The sequence below is a fragment of the Ovis aries genome, chromosome 7, assembly GCF_016772045.2.
Source record: "Ovis aries strain OAR_USU_Benz2616 breed Rambouillet chromosome 7, ARS-UI_Ramb_v3.0, whole genome shotgun sequence".
NCBI lineage: Eukaryota > Metazoa > Chordata > Mammalia > Artiodactyla > Bovidae > Ovis > Ovis aries.
Window position 1 is genome coordinate 65,341,224 of NC_056060.1, and position 18,813 is coordinate 65,360,036.

Below are 18,813 nucleotides of genomic sequence, written 5' to 3' on the forward strand. Positions count from 1 at the left end.
AGACTTCTCAAGATGTTTGGTGGGAAAGGTAAGATTAGAACGGTCACTGGGGCAGACTTTCCAGCATTTATCTTTAATAGTGAAAATGTTTCCGTGTGCTTTTCAGTTCAGTTCAGTTGAGCTGCTCAGTTGTGTCTGACTCCTTCCAACCCCATGGACCCTAGCATTAGCATGCCAGGCCTCCCTGTCCATCACCAACTCCCAGAGTTTACTCATGTCCATTGAGTTGGTAATGCCATCCAGCCATCTCATCCTCTGTTGTCCCCTTCTCTTCCTGCCTTCAATCTTTCCCAGCATCAGGGTCTTTTCAAATGAGTCAGCTCTTCGCATCAGGTGACCAAAGTATTGGAGCTTCAGCTTCAGCATCAGTCCTTCCAATGAATATTCAGGACTGATCTCCTTTAGGATGAACTGGTTTGATCTCCTTGGAGTCCAAGGGACGCTCAAGAGTCTTCTCCAACACCTCAGTTCAAAAGCATCAGTTCTTCAGCACTCAGCTTTCTTTATACTCCAACTCCCACGTCCATGTGCTTTTATTTACTGTCTTTTTTCAGTTGGCTCCCAAACTGTGAAACTGACCATTCTCTGAGCTTGGGAACCTGGCTTGGAGAAAGGAAACACACACACACCTCTGTGTTCCCACCACCCCGCCGCCCCCATCCTAGCAGCAGCCTCACAATGTATGTGGGTCCACCCCGGAAGCCATAAGCATCTTAGGGTGAGGATTCTGTCATCATTTTTTGACCCTCATTGTCTGACAGTGCCCAGCCCATAGAGAGGATGGAGTTAAGTAGACGCAGGAGTGCTGTCTGCTGGGTGAGGGGCCCAATCCATCTCAAAAAGAGAGAAGGATGGGGCAACGGGTGCTGCATAAGTGCTGGGGGTGCCACCAGCTGCCATTTTCCAGATGATTTGCACCCTTTGACTGTTCCAAGCCCCGAGAGAGGCTCTGAACCAGTCCTCCTCCAAGACCTAAGAAAGCCAGGAAGCCTGGGACAGTCAGGATGGAGCACCTTCCTCCTTGTCAGCCCCGAGCTGCGTCTGCCTGACCAGCTGCAGTGTAGGAGGGTCCAGCCTTGCCACTCTGCTCTCACCTACTGCTCTCACAGTAGTTAAAGGGCAGCTATACTGCTTTGTGCCCATGTTTGCCTCTTTGAGTTCCTAATGCAGGGTTATATTTATGATACAAAGGATCCATAGAGACTTGGGTTGATCCCGTTTTTGTCAACATGGGAGTTCTGTCCCTCAACCAGGCGAGGGCACTGGATTGAGCTAGATTCCTTCTCTGCCTGGGCCCTCAAGTTCCCGGATTCACTCTAGAGTCAGGAATGCAACCTGATGGTCATAGTGTGCCCCCCGGAGGCTGGCATCAGCAGAGCTACTGCCTACTGGTCATAAGCCAGGGGTTGTCTCTGAGACAGTGGCTTGAGGTCAAAGCAAAAGACCAAGCTAAGCATGATTCCTGATTGTGTTATTTTCAGAAAGTATCCGACATTATTCGATATGTTTATGGGTTCCCTTTCCAGTGTGGGTGTCCCCAGTAGCGTCACATAAGATTTGAGCTTGGGACAAGTATACATGCCCGGTTTGAAGGAGTTCAGCTCTTAGCAGAACCCAGATCTCCTCCCCCATCACTGAGTAACTGCAGAAGCCTTCACACCACATGTCGAGAGCAGGCAAGGTTGGTAGCAGTTGAGAGTCACAGGCACACATTTGCTCTTCTCAGTGGTACTGCCACATGGGATGGCACAACAGGGGTGCATGTGATCACCCAGAGGAGCCTCCCACTTCTGTCTGCCCAGCCCCCTCCCAAGGGGCAGCCTCACCCCTTCTCTCTCATTTCCCTTCCCCTCCTCAGTCAGGGCTGGACAAGGAGGTCAGAACCCCTCAGGTGCTGGCAGGAACTGGGGGACCTCGAGGCAGGGTCCGTCTGGTTGGCATGTAGTTTGATCAGAAAAGGCAGCAGAGGCTCTCTTGGCCTGGGTCAGCTAGCTTGCCTCCACAGGTCCTGCCCTGGTACCATGTCCGAAGTCAAGGGACCAATCACATGACAGCATCAGACTCTGCAAAGGGCCAGTCCAGCCCAGCATCAGGAAAACTGAGCCTGACCAGGAGCATCCTGACTCAGGCATTGAGCTTGCAGGCATGGGCTGCAGGCAGGTCTTACCATGCCCCTGTCTGCCAGGTTGAGAAGGAAGGGCGTAGGCTCTGTGAAGTCCACTTCTTTAAGAGGAAAATGGATTCTCTCCCCTAAAATAGACTGGAGAGTGGCCCTGGCCAGGTTTGAGACAATTCTGGTGGCTACTTAGCATTTCAGTTCCCTCGGAATCCTGGGGTGCCAACTAGGCCGAGGCACAATTCAGTCTCTGCTTCCAACCCCCCACCCCCACCCCCGCACAAATCAAGTTCCCGCCAGCAACCGGGCGGGCTGTTGGTGTTTTGGTGCCCAGAATTGAAACAGGCCTGCGTCCTCAGATTTCCTCTTTCTAACTGATTGATGGGAGATCTGGGTGCAGAAATGATGGTGTCCCATCAGCTTGTGTTGCTTGACATCATCGAGCAATTTTTCTTGTTAAGAGAGGATCCCAGGAACGGGCTGGTACTCATGCTTCAGGCTTTTAAAATTATGTTCTTGCTATTCTGGGCTCTCAGAAGATTAAATACTTCATTAGTAATCAGGGCCCTGATTGTCAAGGTCCTTCCTGGGTCCTAGGGAGAGGTTTGCTGCATAATCATTGGGCAGCACTGTGGCAGAGAGCAGGGCCCACCCCCTACACCAGGGAGACCCCCAGCCCCTGACCACCATCCCCAAGCATCTGAGCCTGTTCTGCGCCTCTGTGAGCATCTGACAGATAGATGTCCATCAGAATCAACTTTCACTGCTTTTTCTAATAATGCCCAGGATATTAAACTACATGTGTAGAAGGATTCAACTTCATTATATAAAGTCATGGATGTATTACATACAATTATATACATTATAGGCATGCCTCATTTTATTACACTTCACACATACTGCCTTTTTTTTTTAACAAATCAAAGGTTTGTGGCAGCCCTGAGTTTAACAAGCCTTTTGGCCCCATTTTCCAAACAGCATTTGCTCACTTCATATCTCTTTGTCACGTTTTGGTAATTCTCATCACATTTCAAACATTCTCATTATAATGATATTTGGTATGGTGATCTGTGATTAGTGATATTTGATGTTACTATTGTGAAAAGATTATAACTCATTGAAGACTCAGATCATGGTTAGCACTATTTAGCAATGAAACACTTTTTAATTAAGGTATGTACATTGGTTCTTTTAAACATAATACTATGACACACTTAATAGATTGTATGTGCTACATACTAAGTTGCTTCAGTCGTGTCCGACTCTCCTCTGTCCATGGGATTCTCCAGGCAAGAGTACTGGAGTGGGTTGCCATGCCCTCCTCCAGGGGATCTTCCTGACCCAGGGACTGAACCTGTGGCTCTTAAGTCTCCTGCATTGGCAGTTGGGCTCTTTACCACTAGCACCACCTGGGAAGCCTAATAGACTATATAATGTAGTATAAACATAACTTTTATAGGTAGCGGGAAACCAAAAGAAAATGAGTGATACTTTATGTAGTGACCTGGAACCAAACTTGCAATATCTCCACGGTCTGCCTCTATAGTGTACATTAAATATGTATATATATGTTTGTGTAAAATACTTATTTTTCTCTAGAATAGTCCTTCTAAAACATGTCACTCCCCTGCTCAGAACCTTCCCTGACTTCTCATCTCATCTAGAAGACATTCTTGCACCCCTGCCCCAGCCTGCCGACTTGACTCCTCTCCACTCGGGCCCTGTGGCTCCTTGGACTTCATGTCCCACCCTGCCCCTCCGCCTCTCTGCTCCAGCTCAGGCCTCCGTGCTGTTTCTCACAGGCTCCAGGCTCCCACCTCAGTGCCTTTGCCCCCGCTGTGCCCTCTGCCTGGAGCACTCTTTCCCAGGAACCTGAAGCCCATGAGGACCTCCCCTCCCGGAACCCCTGCCCTGCTTCTCAGTCTCCAGCATGATGAATATTCATGTCCTGGTAGGATGTAAACTCCCCGAGGGAACCTTAACAGCTTTCCCACCATATCCCCATCCCCCACACCATCTAGCTCAGTGCACAGCAGGTCAGCACCCAAAACATGTATATTATCATATGTGAAATGAATCGCCAGTCCAGGTTCGATGCATGATACAGGATGCTTGGGGCTGGTGCACTGGGATGACCCAGAGGGATGGTATGGGGAGGGAGGTGGGAGGGAGCTTCAGGATGGGGAACACATGTACACCCGTGGCGGATTCATGTCAATGTATGGCAAAACCAATACAACATTGTAATTTGCCTCCAATTAAAATTTAAAAATTTATATTAAAAAAATAATAAAAAATAAATTTAACAAAGAATCACATAACATAGGAACCGGTAGCCTTACAAATATTAACCTCATCGCAACCACCAATGAGGCAGGTACTACAGTAATCTTCATTTTATACACAGGGAAACTGAGGCACAGAGAAGTTAAGTCATTTACCCAAGGGCACACAGCTGTATCAGACCCAAGCATCTGTCTTAGCATCAGTGCTTCTAACCACGCCTGTGTTGCCTCTGTCATGGGCTGGATGAAAGTGTGAATAAGCAGGTTCCTTCATCTAAAACAAATCATACGACAGGAAACCTCCGTGTGGCCCTGTATAACTTTTTTGTGTAGCTTCTAAAGTGTGTGATGTAAACTATATCAAATGCACTTTAAGGAAAGGGACAGAGGATGCCAGGGAAGGAAATATACCGAAATCATTTTAGTCAGCATCTTAGCGGGATTTTAAAGTGATTCTATTTCCTCATTATACATGTATATATTTTTAAAGTTTTCTACCTGGGCTAATATTGATGATTTAATTTTTAACATTTATTTATTTGGCTGCATCAGGTCTTGGTTGTGATACTTGGGATCTTTGTTGCGTTATGCAGGATCTTTCATTTTGGCACATGTGCTCTCTAGCTGTGGCTCGCGGGCTCAGTAGTTGTGCCGAATGAGCTTCGTTGCTCTGTGGCATATGGAATCTTAGCTCTGGACCAGGAATCAAACCCATGTCCCCTGCATTGCAAGGCAGATTCTTAACCACTGGACCACCAGGGAAGTCCCCAGAATGATTACATTGTAAACTGCCCCATCTTCCAAAGAACGTTTTAATGAAAGTGTCAGCAGCCACGAGCCCCCATCTGGGAACAGCTCCAGGCAGAGGCGGGGAGGCATGGAGGTGGGTCATCCCAGTTCCTGACCCTAACAGAGGTCTTCTCCCTTTGACCCTCTAGGACATCATTGAGGGGGGCAACCTGCGCCTCCCCCTCCAGGAGCTGCACCAGATGATCCTGACCCCCATCAAGGCGTACAGCTCACCGAGCACCACCCCAGAGGCTCGCCGCCGGGAGCCCCAGGCCCCGCACCCGCCTTCGCTGATGGGCCCCGAGAGCCAGAGCCCGGACTGCAAAGACAGTGCCACAGCTGCAGGAGCCACAGCCACCACTTCGGCTGGGGCCAGTGGCGGGCTCCAGCCACACCAGCTGAGCAGCTGTGACGGGGAGCTGGCTGTCACCCCCCTGCCGGAGGGGGATCTCCCCGGGCAGTTCACACGTGTCATGGGGAAAGGTAAAGCCCAATTTTCCCACCTGCCCTCTTCTCTTCTCAACACCCCTGACCAGAGCTACCCATACCCATGGGCTTCCCCTGGGTGTGGGGTGAACTGCCAGAGTCCACGTCATTAGCCCATTCTGCACATGCAGAAAGTGCAGCCTAGAGAGGGAAAGGTATTTGGATCTGGATTCCAAGCTCTCTGACAAACCACCCCCCAAGGCCTCTTCCTTCACCCTAGCTCCCATCTCTCCCCTTCCCTCAGACCACGGCCCGCAGGGCCCTGCTGGTGGACCGCCCACTGGGCCTTTGGACTCTCAGGCTAAAGGCAGGCTTCCTACAGGCCACCCAAGGTACCACGGCCACACTGCCTGTGTCTGTAGGGCAGCACAGAATTCACACATGGTCCCTGGCTGACAGCACCCCTTCTACCGGTGACTGCCCCGAGCCAGACCCTTATGCACGTATCCTTTACCATGGCCAACACTAATCTGTGCTTGATCAGGTGTTTCTCAAGAGATCTTGATTATTTTAAAAATGTAGTGAATGCCAGTACTTTTCCTCTGGGAAGGGGGACCAATGTGTTTTCTATTGTCCAATATTTCAGACCATTTCAAAGAACTGAGTTCTAATCAAAAGAAAGGGAACACCTGAGTCCTATGTAGGTACAATGAGAGATTCCTGGTGATCTGTGTTCTTAGAAAGACTGAGATCTGTAGAATTCTGGTCAGAGCAGGTGACTTGTAGCATCCTTTGGAGCTGAAATGCCAGCCACTTCATGGTCAGCATGGGTCCCCGACTCACTTTCTCAGTCTCCCCTACCCCAAGGGGCTCCTTGCTGTGTGGATTAGAGTAGATGACCCCCTGCTGGAGGTACAGGTGGGCTGGTTACCTGAGAATGTTGTACTTCACCCCCTTACCCATGACACGATCCATGTGGGCTCTGCATTCCTGTGGCATGGCTGCTTTTTAAAATTTAACTACTTCCAAATAGATTATGAAATCAAGTCACACTCAACATAAAAATCAAAGCTAAATGAAAAATGATGAAAGGTGAAAATAGCCTCCACCTCTACCCTTGGCCCTACCATATTCCTCCCCAGAGGTAACCACTATAAACATTTCAGAATAGCCCTTCAGAAACACTGTAATTATATATAAGCACATGAGCATCCTTTTTGCATACAAACAGGTCTTGTTTATATATTTCTCTACAGCTTTTTTTTTTTACATTATATGCTTTCAATATTCCTATCAGTACAAAAGTACCATCTCATTCTTTTTTAAAGGCTGCATACTATTCCCCCATATGCATAAACCATAATTTGACAGGGCCTCAATTAATGGATATAGAGGTAGTTTCCATGTTTTGTTATTACCCACAGTTTTATAGTGAAAAACCTATGTGCCAAGACATAGTATAAATGGGATTCTGTGACAGATCAGGTATGTGGGATGGGGAAGAGAAAGACATCATGGGGCCCAGGTTTTAAGCTTGATCTCCTTGAGAGCAAGGCATTTTTACTCCTAACCAATGTCTTTCTCCAGCCATCTCCACCTGTCCTTCTAAACATTCCCATCAAAAGGAGAACACCAGGATCTTTCGGACAGGAATAGAGTGAGCTACACTAGCGTGGCCATGAGCTGTCCAGTGGGTGTGTGTGCTGTGCTCTGCCTCTGAACCTGGGTGTGTAGGTGGACCTGTGTATATATAAATGTGTGGGTATCACTTTGAGAAAATCACCCTCCAGTGAATGAGTAGCAGGCTCCTTACTCATGTGCATGCCCACACACCTCACATCCTAAAAGGTGTGCCAGCCTCACTCCTCCAAATGAGATGTGCCAGCCTCACTCCTCCAACTGAGATGTGCGGCTCATTCATAAAATGATGGTGCCTGCTCTGCAAAGAGCTGATGGTCTTTAGGGTCTTTGAACTCCCTCTCAAAGGACGCTCTTTCAAAGACAGGGCTCGGGACGCTGCTGCGTTCTTCTCCCAGAGTGTCTGTCTCGCGCCGGGTTGCAGAAGGCTTAATATAGAATGGTATGCGTGGAATTAACCAAAGGGGCTTCTGGAGGCAAGGGCTCCTGTGGTGACCAAGCCTTTGACTTCAGTGGAACGAGGAGCCTCCTGGCCTTTTTTGTGAAGCTGACGTAAAGCCACGGTCACACATACCTCTCAAAATATTGGTCCTGAAAGGAAATCGGAGGCAGATCTTAGGGGTTAGAATGGATGTGCATTTTTCTAATTCATCCTTTTTTTTTTTTTTTTCCAATTCCCAGTGTGCACACAACTCTTGGTCTCCAGACCCGATGAGGAAAATATAAGTTCCTATTTACAGCTCATAGACAAATGTCTAATCCATGAGGTAAGTAGGGACAGGTTTCCTGAAACTGCTTTTTCTCATTCCTTTGAAGTAGTTCTCAGAGATTCTGTGAGGTGATCATCTGGGTCTGTGACATCTCATCTTTGAGTAGACAGTCATTAATAATAGCTCGAGCAGAACTCGGCTGTGGTGACTTCAAACCTAAATGCAGCCTGTGTGTTCCTCTGGTGTCCAGAGATTCACCTAGACTGAGCTCTGACATGGAGGCAAATGCCTGAGAGAAGCTTCTGACTCCGGAAGCCTCCCTGAGGGACAGAGCCTGGGGTGGACCAAGCAGGGAGAGAGGGGAGAGTGTTCAGAACAAATCATGTGTGTCTCTGTGTGTCTTGTGTGTGGTTTGAGGGCTTTCTGCTGTTTTGATTTCTGATTCTTATAGGAATTTTCTTTTAAATTGTGTTGTATTATAGTTGATTTACAATTGTTTTAGTTTCTGCTATCTAGCAAAGTGAATCAGTTACACATATACATATATCCTCTCTTTCTTAGATTCTTTTCCCATATAGACCATTACAGAGTATTGAGTAGAGTTTCCTGTGTTAAACAGTAGGTCCTTATTAGTTATCTATTTTATATACAGTAGTGTGTATATGTCCGGAGAAGGCAATGGCACCCCACTCCAGTCCTCTTGCCTGGAAAATCCCATGGACGGAGGAGCCTGGTAGGCTGCAGTCCATGGGGTCGCTAAGAGTCGGACACAACTGAGCAACTTCACTTTCACTTTTCACTTTCATGCATTGGAAAAGGAAATGGCAACCCACTCCAGTGTTCTTGCCTGGAGAATCCCAGGGACAGTGGAGCCTAGTGGGCTGCCGTCTGTGGGGTCGCACAGAGTCGGACATGACTGAAGCGACTAAGCAGCAGCAGCAGCAGCAGCGTGTATATGTCAGCCTCACTGTGCCAGTTTAACCCTTCCTCACCTTTTCCCCTTGGTAACCATACGTTTATTACATCTGTGACTCTATTTTTCTTTTGTAAAAATAAGTTGATTTGTGCTATTTTTTAAGATTCTACATATAAACAATATCATATGATGATTGTCTTTCTCTGTCTGACTTACTTCACTTAGTATGACAGTCTCTGTCCATTTCACGAAAGTCAGGCTGGTACTATGCCTCCCAGGCGCTCGGGACAATGATGGAGCGACTCTGATGGAGCAAGGCAGATCCTGGCCAGGGCTGTCCTGAGGGACATGGGGAGATAGGCAGTTGTGCCTCAGACCCAGGATCCCAGTGGCTTCTTGGGTGCCCCTCCCCTGAGAGAATTACACAGACAGGGTCATTGTTTTAGAAAACTTAGGACTGGATAAACCTAGACCACTGAGATCTTTCTGTGGGACTCTGATGTGAAAATAAGATGGTAAAGGCCTCCAAGCCGCCTGGGTTTGCCATGCTGGTAGCTGGAAGCCCAGAAGTCCAGTGGGCCCTGGGGAAGGGAGACACACTTCCCACATTCCAGCTGCCCACAGGCCATCCGCTGCTGGTGGCTTGCTTGGTTTTCTGCACCCTCGCCCCTGCTGTGCTGTGACTCCACCTGCCCCTCACACGCAGGTGTGCGGTCTCCCACTGGGTTTCCATCCCAGCCCCTCCTCCCCATCCCTGAAGCCCGCATTTTTGCAATTTCCTCTCACGGCACTGTGAACTCCCACTCACCCTTTTTAGTGTCCAGTCCTGACACCGCTCTCATCTGGGCCAGCAAAAAGCAATAGAAAGAAGGGAAGGGCCAGAACAGGAGATGGATTTTAAAGTTCATTCATTCCGTAGGTATTTATAAAGCACCTAGGTCTTGCCCCTGGCTGGTGGGCTTCCAGTAGGAGGAGAGTAGGTGAGATAAAAGGAAAACAGGTCATCACAAGTGTGACCATAAGGCCACCAGTGTGGGGCTGGAGCCCAGGAAGTGCACTGGGCACCTATCTAGAGGCCAGAGGGACTGCCTCCAAACTAGACCTGAAAGACAGACAGAGCCTTAGTGGGAGAGACTTGTTCCACGAGGAGGCAGAACAGAGAGGGGTCCAGGTGGACGGAGCAGCGCCTGGAGGGGAGGAGGGCACTTGGGGTGGGCTTAGGGGGCTATCGATCGCCAGGCGTTTAAACTTCTGAAAAAGCAAACCAGAACCCTGCTTCCGCTCCCACACCCATGCTCAGCACTGAGCCTGCGAGAAACTGAAGGACAAGTCACCTTCCACCTCATCTCCAGTCTGCTGAGCCCGGGAGGCGAAATAAGGAGTCCTCCAGCTGCCTCTGCTGGGCGGTGCACAGGGCGTCCTCACTGGTCCACATCGCCCGCGTTGTGGTCTGGCGCTGCTCACTTTCCTGCCATTGTGCGTGCCCCCTCTGCACCCGGGCTCTCCCTCCCGTGTCTTTCCCCTCTACTTTCTTGGAAGCTCCGAGTTCTAGGTGCCAAAGTGGCACACTGTGGGCTCCTCTCCCGACTGCTGCGGAGGGGCCTCGCTGACGGGAATCATGGGGCAGAAAGGACTCATGCCTACTCAGCTCGCCTGCATTCATGTCAGGATGGAGGTGCCTGTGCGCTGCTTTGGGAGGGGAAAATGTTGTCCGAGGCTTTTTATTGGTTGAGTTCGAGGAAGAGGAAAGGCGTTTGAGTAACTTTCCACAGCCTGGGGGTATTCTGTGTGTGCAGAGCCCACCCCCTCTGGGAGGCCCTGTCCAGGCCCAGCCTCCATCCTCGCTGAAGATTCCCTTGGGCGCTCTGGGAGACAGGGCTCCTTTCACAGCCCAATCGAGCTGTTCTTCAGCTACTGGAAGGGAGGGTGCCGACCAAGCCAAGACACCTTCCTTCCTCCCCAGGGACAGAGGAGCCACTCCCCAGAACAGTAAAAGGAAGGCCAGGAAAGTGCTGAATCTTATTTCTGAAGTCCATCACTTCATCTCTTGCATTACAAGCCCAGGCTTCTTACTCCTTACCATCTTAGACCGACGGTTCCCTGAAGACGAGCCCTTGTCCCCTTCATGAGCCTTGTTATCCAGCCACGAGAGCTGTAGGACACACCGACGTCTGAGTCAGGGCCTGACAGGGGCAGAGGACTCAGAAGTGGCTGACTGGCTGTGTGCGGGCATTCAGGAGAGTGGAATCTTCCTTCCCTTCCAGCCCCAAAGAAGCTCTGCCAGCCCCACCTAGAGCTGCGTGGAGCCGGCTGGGGTGAGGTATTGGCCTCCCAGCCAATAGCAGGGCTCCCACAACAGAGTGCTATTTGTAGGCACGCACAGGAACCAGCTTTCAGAAATCACTCCTTGCCAGCCATAGTCTAGCTCCACTTCGAGCCTCCCAGCAGTGTCTTCCAGGACTGAGAACAGCCATACGCTCAGCACTGCTAAGGGGCCCACTCCTATCTGCAGTCCCAATTACTGTGAGTCTGATGTCCGGAGGTGCTGAGTGGATGACCTGACCTCTCTGAGGGGGCGTAAACATTTCCATCTTCTTGGGTGTTCTTTGTCACCGAGGGAAATGTCACATATGAACCAGTGTCCCTGGCAGCACTTTGAATGCACATCTGTAAAGTGACCCCTTTACTCCTTTGTCACTTGGAAGCTCAGGCTGGCTCCAGACCCTCTCAATACTGTGGTTTTGAGACCTTGAAGTCTTTTGTTGGTGTTAAAGGTGATGGTTGAATACCAAATGGGATGGACTTTCATGTGCCACCACCAAAGGGCTAGTCCATGCAGCTGAAAAACCTGGGGAGGGAGTCTGTGGGCAGTATCACATGCACCACAATGAAGAGCTAGCTGTGTTGTGAGTATTCTAAGTGCCCTCCATGTGTGAATTAATTTGTATCCTTACAGCATCCCTTTGATGAGGTATTACTGGCCTGAGTTAAAGGAGCTGAGTCTCAGGTGGAGGAACCTGCATAAAGATGTGCAGAGATTTGAGCCCTGCCCATTTGCATCCAGAGCCTTCTACTGACCACTGAGCTGGACTCTGCTCCCCAGGTCATCTTGACCTGCATGCTGGCATCTTGTGTCATTGCTCAACACTTGGCTGACTAAGCTAGTCAGAAGCAGAATCTACCCATCCCTTTATTAGTCTAGCAGAAATGCTTGCCTTTTGCAGTTTTTGGAGATACTCATGTATAGCTGGACATTCATCTAGTATCATCAGCAAATGAGAGGGACCATGGAGGAGAACCACATCCTCACCTTTTAGCCCTGAGACCATTCATCGTGCACCTTAAGGGATATCAGCACCTTCTTCTCTAATGGGGCACTGAATGTCTGGTGGGGAAGCCTTCCTTGATGACTGTCCCTCAATGGCACCTGGCCAAGGTCACCTGGGAGGAAGGGGTTTGCAAGTCGTCAGTACCTTTTTCCATAACATGATTGACGTCTTTTTGCTTTTTTCACATAGTGCTCTTGTGTTCGGGTCCTTGAAGATTAAATGTCAGTAGAAGAACATTAAGCTGTCATTCTTTTCTCTCTGTTTAAGGAATCTGCTTCCTTTATGGGAAACAGGCATGTAGTTTATTATTACTCTAAGTAACCATTTACTGCTACTTAAAAAGTATTTATTTCATGCTTTATTGACAAAACTACTTGGGTATGGTATCTCCATCACTGTTATTGCTCATTAGTCAGATCTGGTGGACTTATGACAGCACGTGGACCACAGTCCTACATGCTTAACAGGGAATTCCTGTACCGTGTGTGTGATCCTCACCAATCTAGAATATTACATGGCCATGACCTACCTGCAGCAGAATTCCCCGGGCACTTGCTGCAAACACAAACCCCCTAGACTCCTCTCGAGATCTATGAAATCAGGCTCTGGTGTGTGGGAGTTGGTCCAAAATTCTAGATTTTAACAGTCTCCTTGGGGGGATCCTAATATATCCTGAATTTGAGAGTCCCTGCTTTGAGGACTTACAGGCCCATGAAGTCCTTCCCTGGGCTGCACTAAGTACACAGCTGTACACAGAAGGACACATGATATTGATGAGAGAGTGTTATGTATGGGCCAGTAGACGAAACCTCCCCAAAACCAGAAAAGACTGGAGAAGACACCAGATCTATCCATTTTCCTAAGCCTTAGACAAAATTTAGGTTATGATCGGTGCACTGGGGTTGTGTAGCGCATGGGGCTCATAACTGGAGATTTCTCAGCAGAGTCCTGACATGTACAGTGTATACTCTGTGTTCTGAAGCCCTGAAGACCACTCCAGGGTGAGCACAGACCATCAAAAAGATTGATTTTTGCAGTGGTTTAGCATTTCCATTGATTATGAAAATGCAGGGGGCCTGCAAAAGCCAGAGTAGTCAACAATCAATTTTGCAATTCATTCTTGTTTAATAAATAGAGTCCAGAGTGGAGTCGGGGAAAGAGGAAGGAGGGTGGGGATCTGCCAGAAATGCAACCGAAATCGAGGATTGCCAAGAGCTTAATGCACGTACCTTACCAGGCACCTCCAATGTCAAATAACTTGAATTTTCAGTACAGGAGGCTCTCAAACGAAATTGACTGCTGTTTGGACCCGGTTGGAAACAAGGTGAAGAAAAGGCAACTGTAGGACTCCAATATTTCCCCTATTAATTGCATGTTTCTTCCTCTAATGCCAGGTTGCGTCACCCATTAAAAAGTCCTGTTTGTTTTTGCAGGCATTTACAGAGACACAGAAAAAAAGATTGTTGTCATGGAAACAGCAGGTGCAGAAGCTCTTTCGGTCTTTCCCTCGGAAAACCCTTCTAGACATATCAGGATATCGACAGCAAAGAAAGTATGTTGGGATTTCAGTCTTTGTAATGCATGTTGCTTCCAGGACCTTACTGTCTGCTTGGGTTCCAGGGTCAAGACTACACAGGGCATCATTCCTTATTTCTTAGAGTGTCCTCTGACAAGTTCAGACCACATTCCTTAAACAGGTGGGGTGGGGAAAAGGCTGTAGAGGGAACGACTTCCCAGAGGAAGAGCTGAATGTGATCTTTGGCAATTCAATTTACATGGTCAAAATGGTGTTATTAGTACAGATGGGCATGGAGTGGGGAGCGGGTACGATTTAATGAGTGCCAGCAAAACTCTTGGTGGTTTGTCCACAACAGGGGGCTCTGAAAGGACAAAAACAGGTTGTTCTCTCTGCACCTTAAGTGGTAGTGTAATTTTTTCTCCCTTCTTGCTGCAGACAAGCTAATTATAGTTGGTGGCAGGGTGAAGAGCCCAGTGCTAGTCTATTTTGGTCTGAGCTGCAATCTAAGAGTAGAGCAGTACCATTCTTGATTTTTCATAGTACTTCAGCTTCTTGGATGCAGTTTAAAAAAGCCTCATTGTACTTTACAACCCATTACTTTAATCTGGTTTTAAATTGAAGAATCCAGTTGCATATTAAAGGTGAATTACAGTGCCAATCTAGGGGAGGAATCATGGGGAGGGGTGGAGTAAACCACTGAACAATAACAGGGCGTCTTGGGGAGACAAGAGAATGATGGTGCCAACATGCTGAAAAATCAATATCCTTTTTTACTCTTTTCAACATGAGCATATAAATAATCACTTTTTTCATTCACACCTAGAAAGTTCTGAATTCATTTCTCAGTGCATATGTAGAAGCTCTGACTGTTGTTAAAATGTTTGGCATTTATTTGCATAAGTGTGCCTTGAAACATCACTGTTTTATTGTACTTCAGGGAGATAAGGCCAGTTGGAATTTGAGAAAAGTCTTCATTAAAAATTAATGTAAAAATTGAAGTGTTATCATATTCCAGCATATATAACACAGTTATTTATTAAACAAACATTTAGCATTTGCTCTGTGCCAAGTAGGTATCCAAGCACTTAAGAATATTATTACATTTAATCCTTGCAACAACCATATGAGGTAGAAGGGGCTATTATTAACCCCAATTTACAGGGGAGTTGGGACGTATCCAGGATTTGAACCAGACAGGCCAATGCCAGCTCCAGAGTCGGTACTCTTAACACCACAGATGCTGGGCCACTTTCCTGGTCTCTAGATTATGTGCAGAAAAGCCAGATAAAACAGCACTCTGTAGCCAGCTCCTTGGTCCGAAGCCTCCCTGGAGGGTTGGGCTGGACCACCAGTGCACCTTGAGGATTCCTGGGGCCCAGATGAAAGGCCAGGCCTGCTCCTTAGCCTTCTCCCCTGGGGCTACCCCTGCCCTAGACTCTCCCTCTTGTAAGGGCAGCAATACCCACTAAGAAAGAGGAAGATCCACACCCCTCTTGCAAACCAGGTCCTTGGGAGACAAGTTCCAAGAGAAAGAAAGAATTCAGAAGTTGAAGATAAAGATAAAGCTTTCAAGCTCTTTGCTTCTCCTCCCCAAAGTGCCATCTGCTCGTCTGTCTGCCCTGTTTTGTCCTTGGTCCACATCTGAGTGCTTGTTAACCTTGATTTCTCTAGCGTGTTATTAACCGATGCTTGAATTGGGTTAACTCAAGATTTGTCAGATTAGACCTCCTTATATTGATTAGAGTGAATTCAGTCATCGATTATGGATATTCAATTGGAAGTTGCTAAAGTTCGAATTGTGGTGCTAGAGAAGATTCTCGAGAGTCCCTTGGACAGCAAAGAGCTCAAACAAGTCAATCCTAAAGGAAATCAACCCTGAATATTCACTGGAAGAACTGTTGCTGAAGCTGAAGCTCCAATACTTTGGTCAGCTGATGTGACAAGCCGACTCATTGAAAAGACCTTAATGTTGGGAAAGATTGAGGGCAGGAGGAAAAGGGGGCAAAAGAGGATGAGATGGTTAGATGGCATCACTAACTCAATGGACATGAGTTTGAGCAAGCTCTGGGATTTAGTGAAGGACAGGGAGGCCTCCCATGCTGCAGTTCATGGTTGCAAAGAGTCAGACATGACTGAGCAACTCAACAACAACAAAAGTTCTAGGAAATAATTTGTTTTCATAAGTATTACCTCTGGGATCTTGTTATGCTATTAATTTTCTTCAAAGACCTGTTTTTTTCCCATAATACAGAGGTAACTGCAGCCCAGCCCTTCCTTGAACTATCACAAGTCCCAAATTAATTGGTTCTTATTAATATTATTTTATCAGTCTTTTCATACATTTCAAGGTAATGAAATCAGTTGGTTAGATTTAAGAAAGCAGAGAAAAATACAGATGAGCAGAGTAAGAGAATGAGAAACGAAAACTTGTCATTTTGTTCTCTCCAAAGAAAGAATGATTATTTCGTTAAGCCTAGTGATCTTAAGTGACTTAAGCTTTCACTCTGGTTACCAGCAGTGGCAACCCTCAAAAAGTCTGACTTTATAGTAATCAGCTTAGGTCCCCACAGTGAGACCCAGTGTCATTAGAAAGACACCCTAACCAAATTCTCACCTCCACCCAGTCTATCCCCAAAATGGTAGCTCTACCAGCTCCGTGAGCCCTAACTTTAGGAGTCCACGTTTTCTCCTGTGACTAAGTGTCCCATTACAGAAGCCTCTGCCTACATTATATTGCTTAAGAATATACTCTTGCCTTCCTGGAAGCACAAATTATTTTAGCATCACTTGCTGACTGCTCTGTTTTGCATATGAAATAACTTTTAAAAAATCCAACCAAAAAGGAAAATGAGCAAAAAAGCTATCTGCACTAAATAAGGAAAAGTCTTAGCAGAATACTAAATCATCTACCAGGTGGCCAAAATTCTGACTCCAAAAACCAAAGGACTGGTTTTCATAGTTAAAACACACACACACACACACACACACACACACACACACACACAAGGAAACAGCCACTTGATCTCTGTCCCCACCTGCCACCTGTCCATTCTCCAAAAGAGGTCTCTCCCCTTGCATGAAATTATTTCTTCTCCTCCTGGCCCGAATTTCCTCTTTCAAACCAAACATTTTAAACCTTAGTAAAAGAAGGAAGGAAGCTGAGAAAGAATGAGATAAAGAGACTTAGAACCCATGAGTAAGTATTCTCCTGACCTCATGGGGATGAGCCTCGACTGGAATCTGGTCAGAAAAGCCTAGCAGTGGTAAAACACAGCCCCAAAGTCAGTGCTTATCAGCTCACTGTGGAATTCTCTTCCCCACCCCCCCTACCCCCTACCCCCACTCCCCACCCCCCACCCCCCCAACCCCGCCACCAGGAAATTTAGGAATTCTGAGGAAGAAACCCTTTCTGAGATGAACCATGCTGATGATTTAGTTGCTCCACCCCACCACACACATAACACTCTCTCAGGAAATAACAGATTTGCAGTGCTCCCCCTCCCCCGTCTTAGGGTTAAACTACGTCAGCCCTGTCTTCCTGGAGTCTCCTCACAGGCTTGGTAGGAACCTCCCCTGTGTGGCTGCAAAAGCAAGTCTGTTCCATCTTGTGGCCGTTGGAGGTAGAGCATTTCGACTGAGACATCAGTGAATGACTAAAGCTGACTCTTCTTGGAAAGAATGTGCTGGTTCCTGAAGCCCTGCTGGCGGCTGTGCACCCTCCCAGAGCTTGAGGCCTGCTGGAGAGGACAAGTTCTTCGGCGCTGAGGTCACTGGACCAATGGGAGCACGGTGTCTGAGCGTGAGGCCTCAGGTCCCCAGCCTCCTCTCTGCGTGGACCCTAGAGAAGCATGGAACCTCCGGGTCTTTCTACAGGGAGGGCCTGAGGAGCAGGGAGCAGTCAGTGTCCTAGGTCCACGGAGCTGGCAACCATCAACCTCTTCCTTCTCATATTCCTCCTGTGAATCTGGGAGTCAGAGCCCCAGACTTGGGGTCCGCTCTGCCGTTTGGAGATCGTGAGGGCAGAGACTGAGCCATTTCCTTATTCACCCTGCCTTTACTGCCAGGAGCTGTGCCGTCCAGGCCTGGGGCCTGCGGGATTGATGAGGACAGATGCCACCTCTTGTCCCAGGGAGCTTCCGTCCTAGTGGGGCCCAGAGGCCACTCCTCCCGAGTCTGCTGCTCAGACCGACAGCAGACAGACCAACTGTGGTGTGCTGGAAGGGGCCTGGATCCTGGAGCTGCCACTTTGTTGCCGTGTGGCTTCTGGACGGGCACATGAGTTCTCAGAGCCTGTGACAGACACAGCAGAAAGAAGGCTGAAGCGCACACTGGTTAACTTTCTGGGCTCATATTCCAGCACTGCCCCCTAATGGCTGTGTGACCTTTGAGACATTATTAAGCTCTGTATTCTACTTCTCCAACTGTAAAAGGAGTGCCTACTTCATAGGGTTGTCATGAGGATTGAAGAATCAGTGTGAAAGTCCCAGGGCACTTGATATTAGCTCTCAGTTCTTAGCTACCATTTTAATCATAAAGCCCTGATCCCCCCGTAGGTCTCATAATGGTCAAAGTGTGAGCAGACCCCAGGGAGGCATCCCGGGGGCTGGGAAGGGCCGGGGGTGACTGATGACCTCTGTTCTTCTCTACTGACTCCCACAGCCGTGGCTTTGGGCAATCCAACTCCCTCCCGACAACCAGCTCAGTGGGTGGCGGCATGGGCAGGCGGAATCCACGCCAGTACCAGATCCCCTCCCGGAATGTCCCTTCCGCCCGCCTTGGCCTCTTGGGCACCAGCGGATTCGTCAGCTCTACCCAGCGTAATACCGCAGCCAACCCCACCATCATGAAGCAAGGAAGACAGGTCTGCTCTGCCCCCGGGAGGAGGGTGGGCCAGCCAAGCTCAGGGCCTGAGGCTCAGGACATCCCCCCAAATGACCCGAAGGCGAAGGGAGAAGCCCAGAGGGGCTAGGTTGAAGACAGTTGCCCCTGTGCTTCAGAGGTTTGTGTGTAGTTTCTCTGGGAGATAAAGCAAGGAGCTTTCTTAGCATTTATATCTGAGGCAGATAACTCCTTTGACACAGTCCC

The 18,813-nt window shown here is 48.3% G+C and overlaps 1 protein-coding gene across 5 annotated transcripts in view; it reads left to right on the forward strand.

The window, feature by feature from the left end:
• Positions 1 to 18,813, forward strand: part of SAMD4A (sterile alpha motif domain containing 4A) — a 227,157-nt gene that overhangs the window by 189,079 nt on the left and 19,265 nt on the right. For all 5 annotated transcript variants that reach the window (XM_027971877.2, XM_027971880.2, XM_042252547.2 and 2 more), the window contains 4 exons: positions 5,340 to 5,673; positions 7,936 to 8,021; positions 13,643 to 13,761; positions 18,388 to 18,589. In XM_027971877.2, the coding sequence (XP_027827678.1) occupies positions 5,340 to 5,673; positions 7,936 to 8,021; positions 13,643 to 13,761; positions 18,388 to 18,589 (741 nt within the window). The remainder of the gene's footprint in view (positions 1 to 5,339; positions 5,674 to 7,935; positions 8,022 to 13,642; positions 13,762 to 18,387; positions 18,590 to 18,813) is intronic.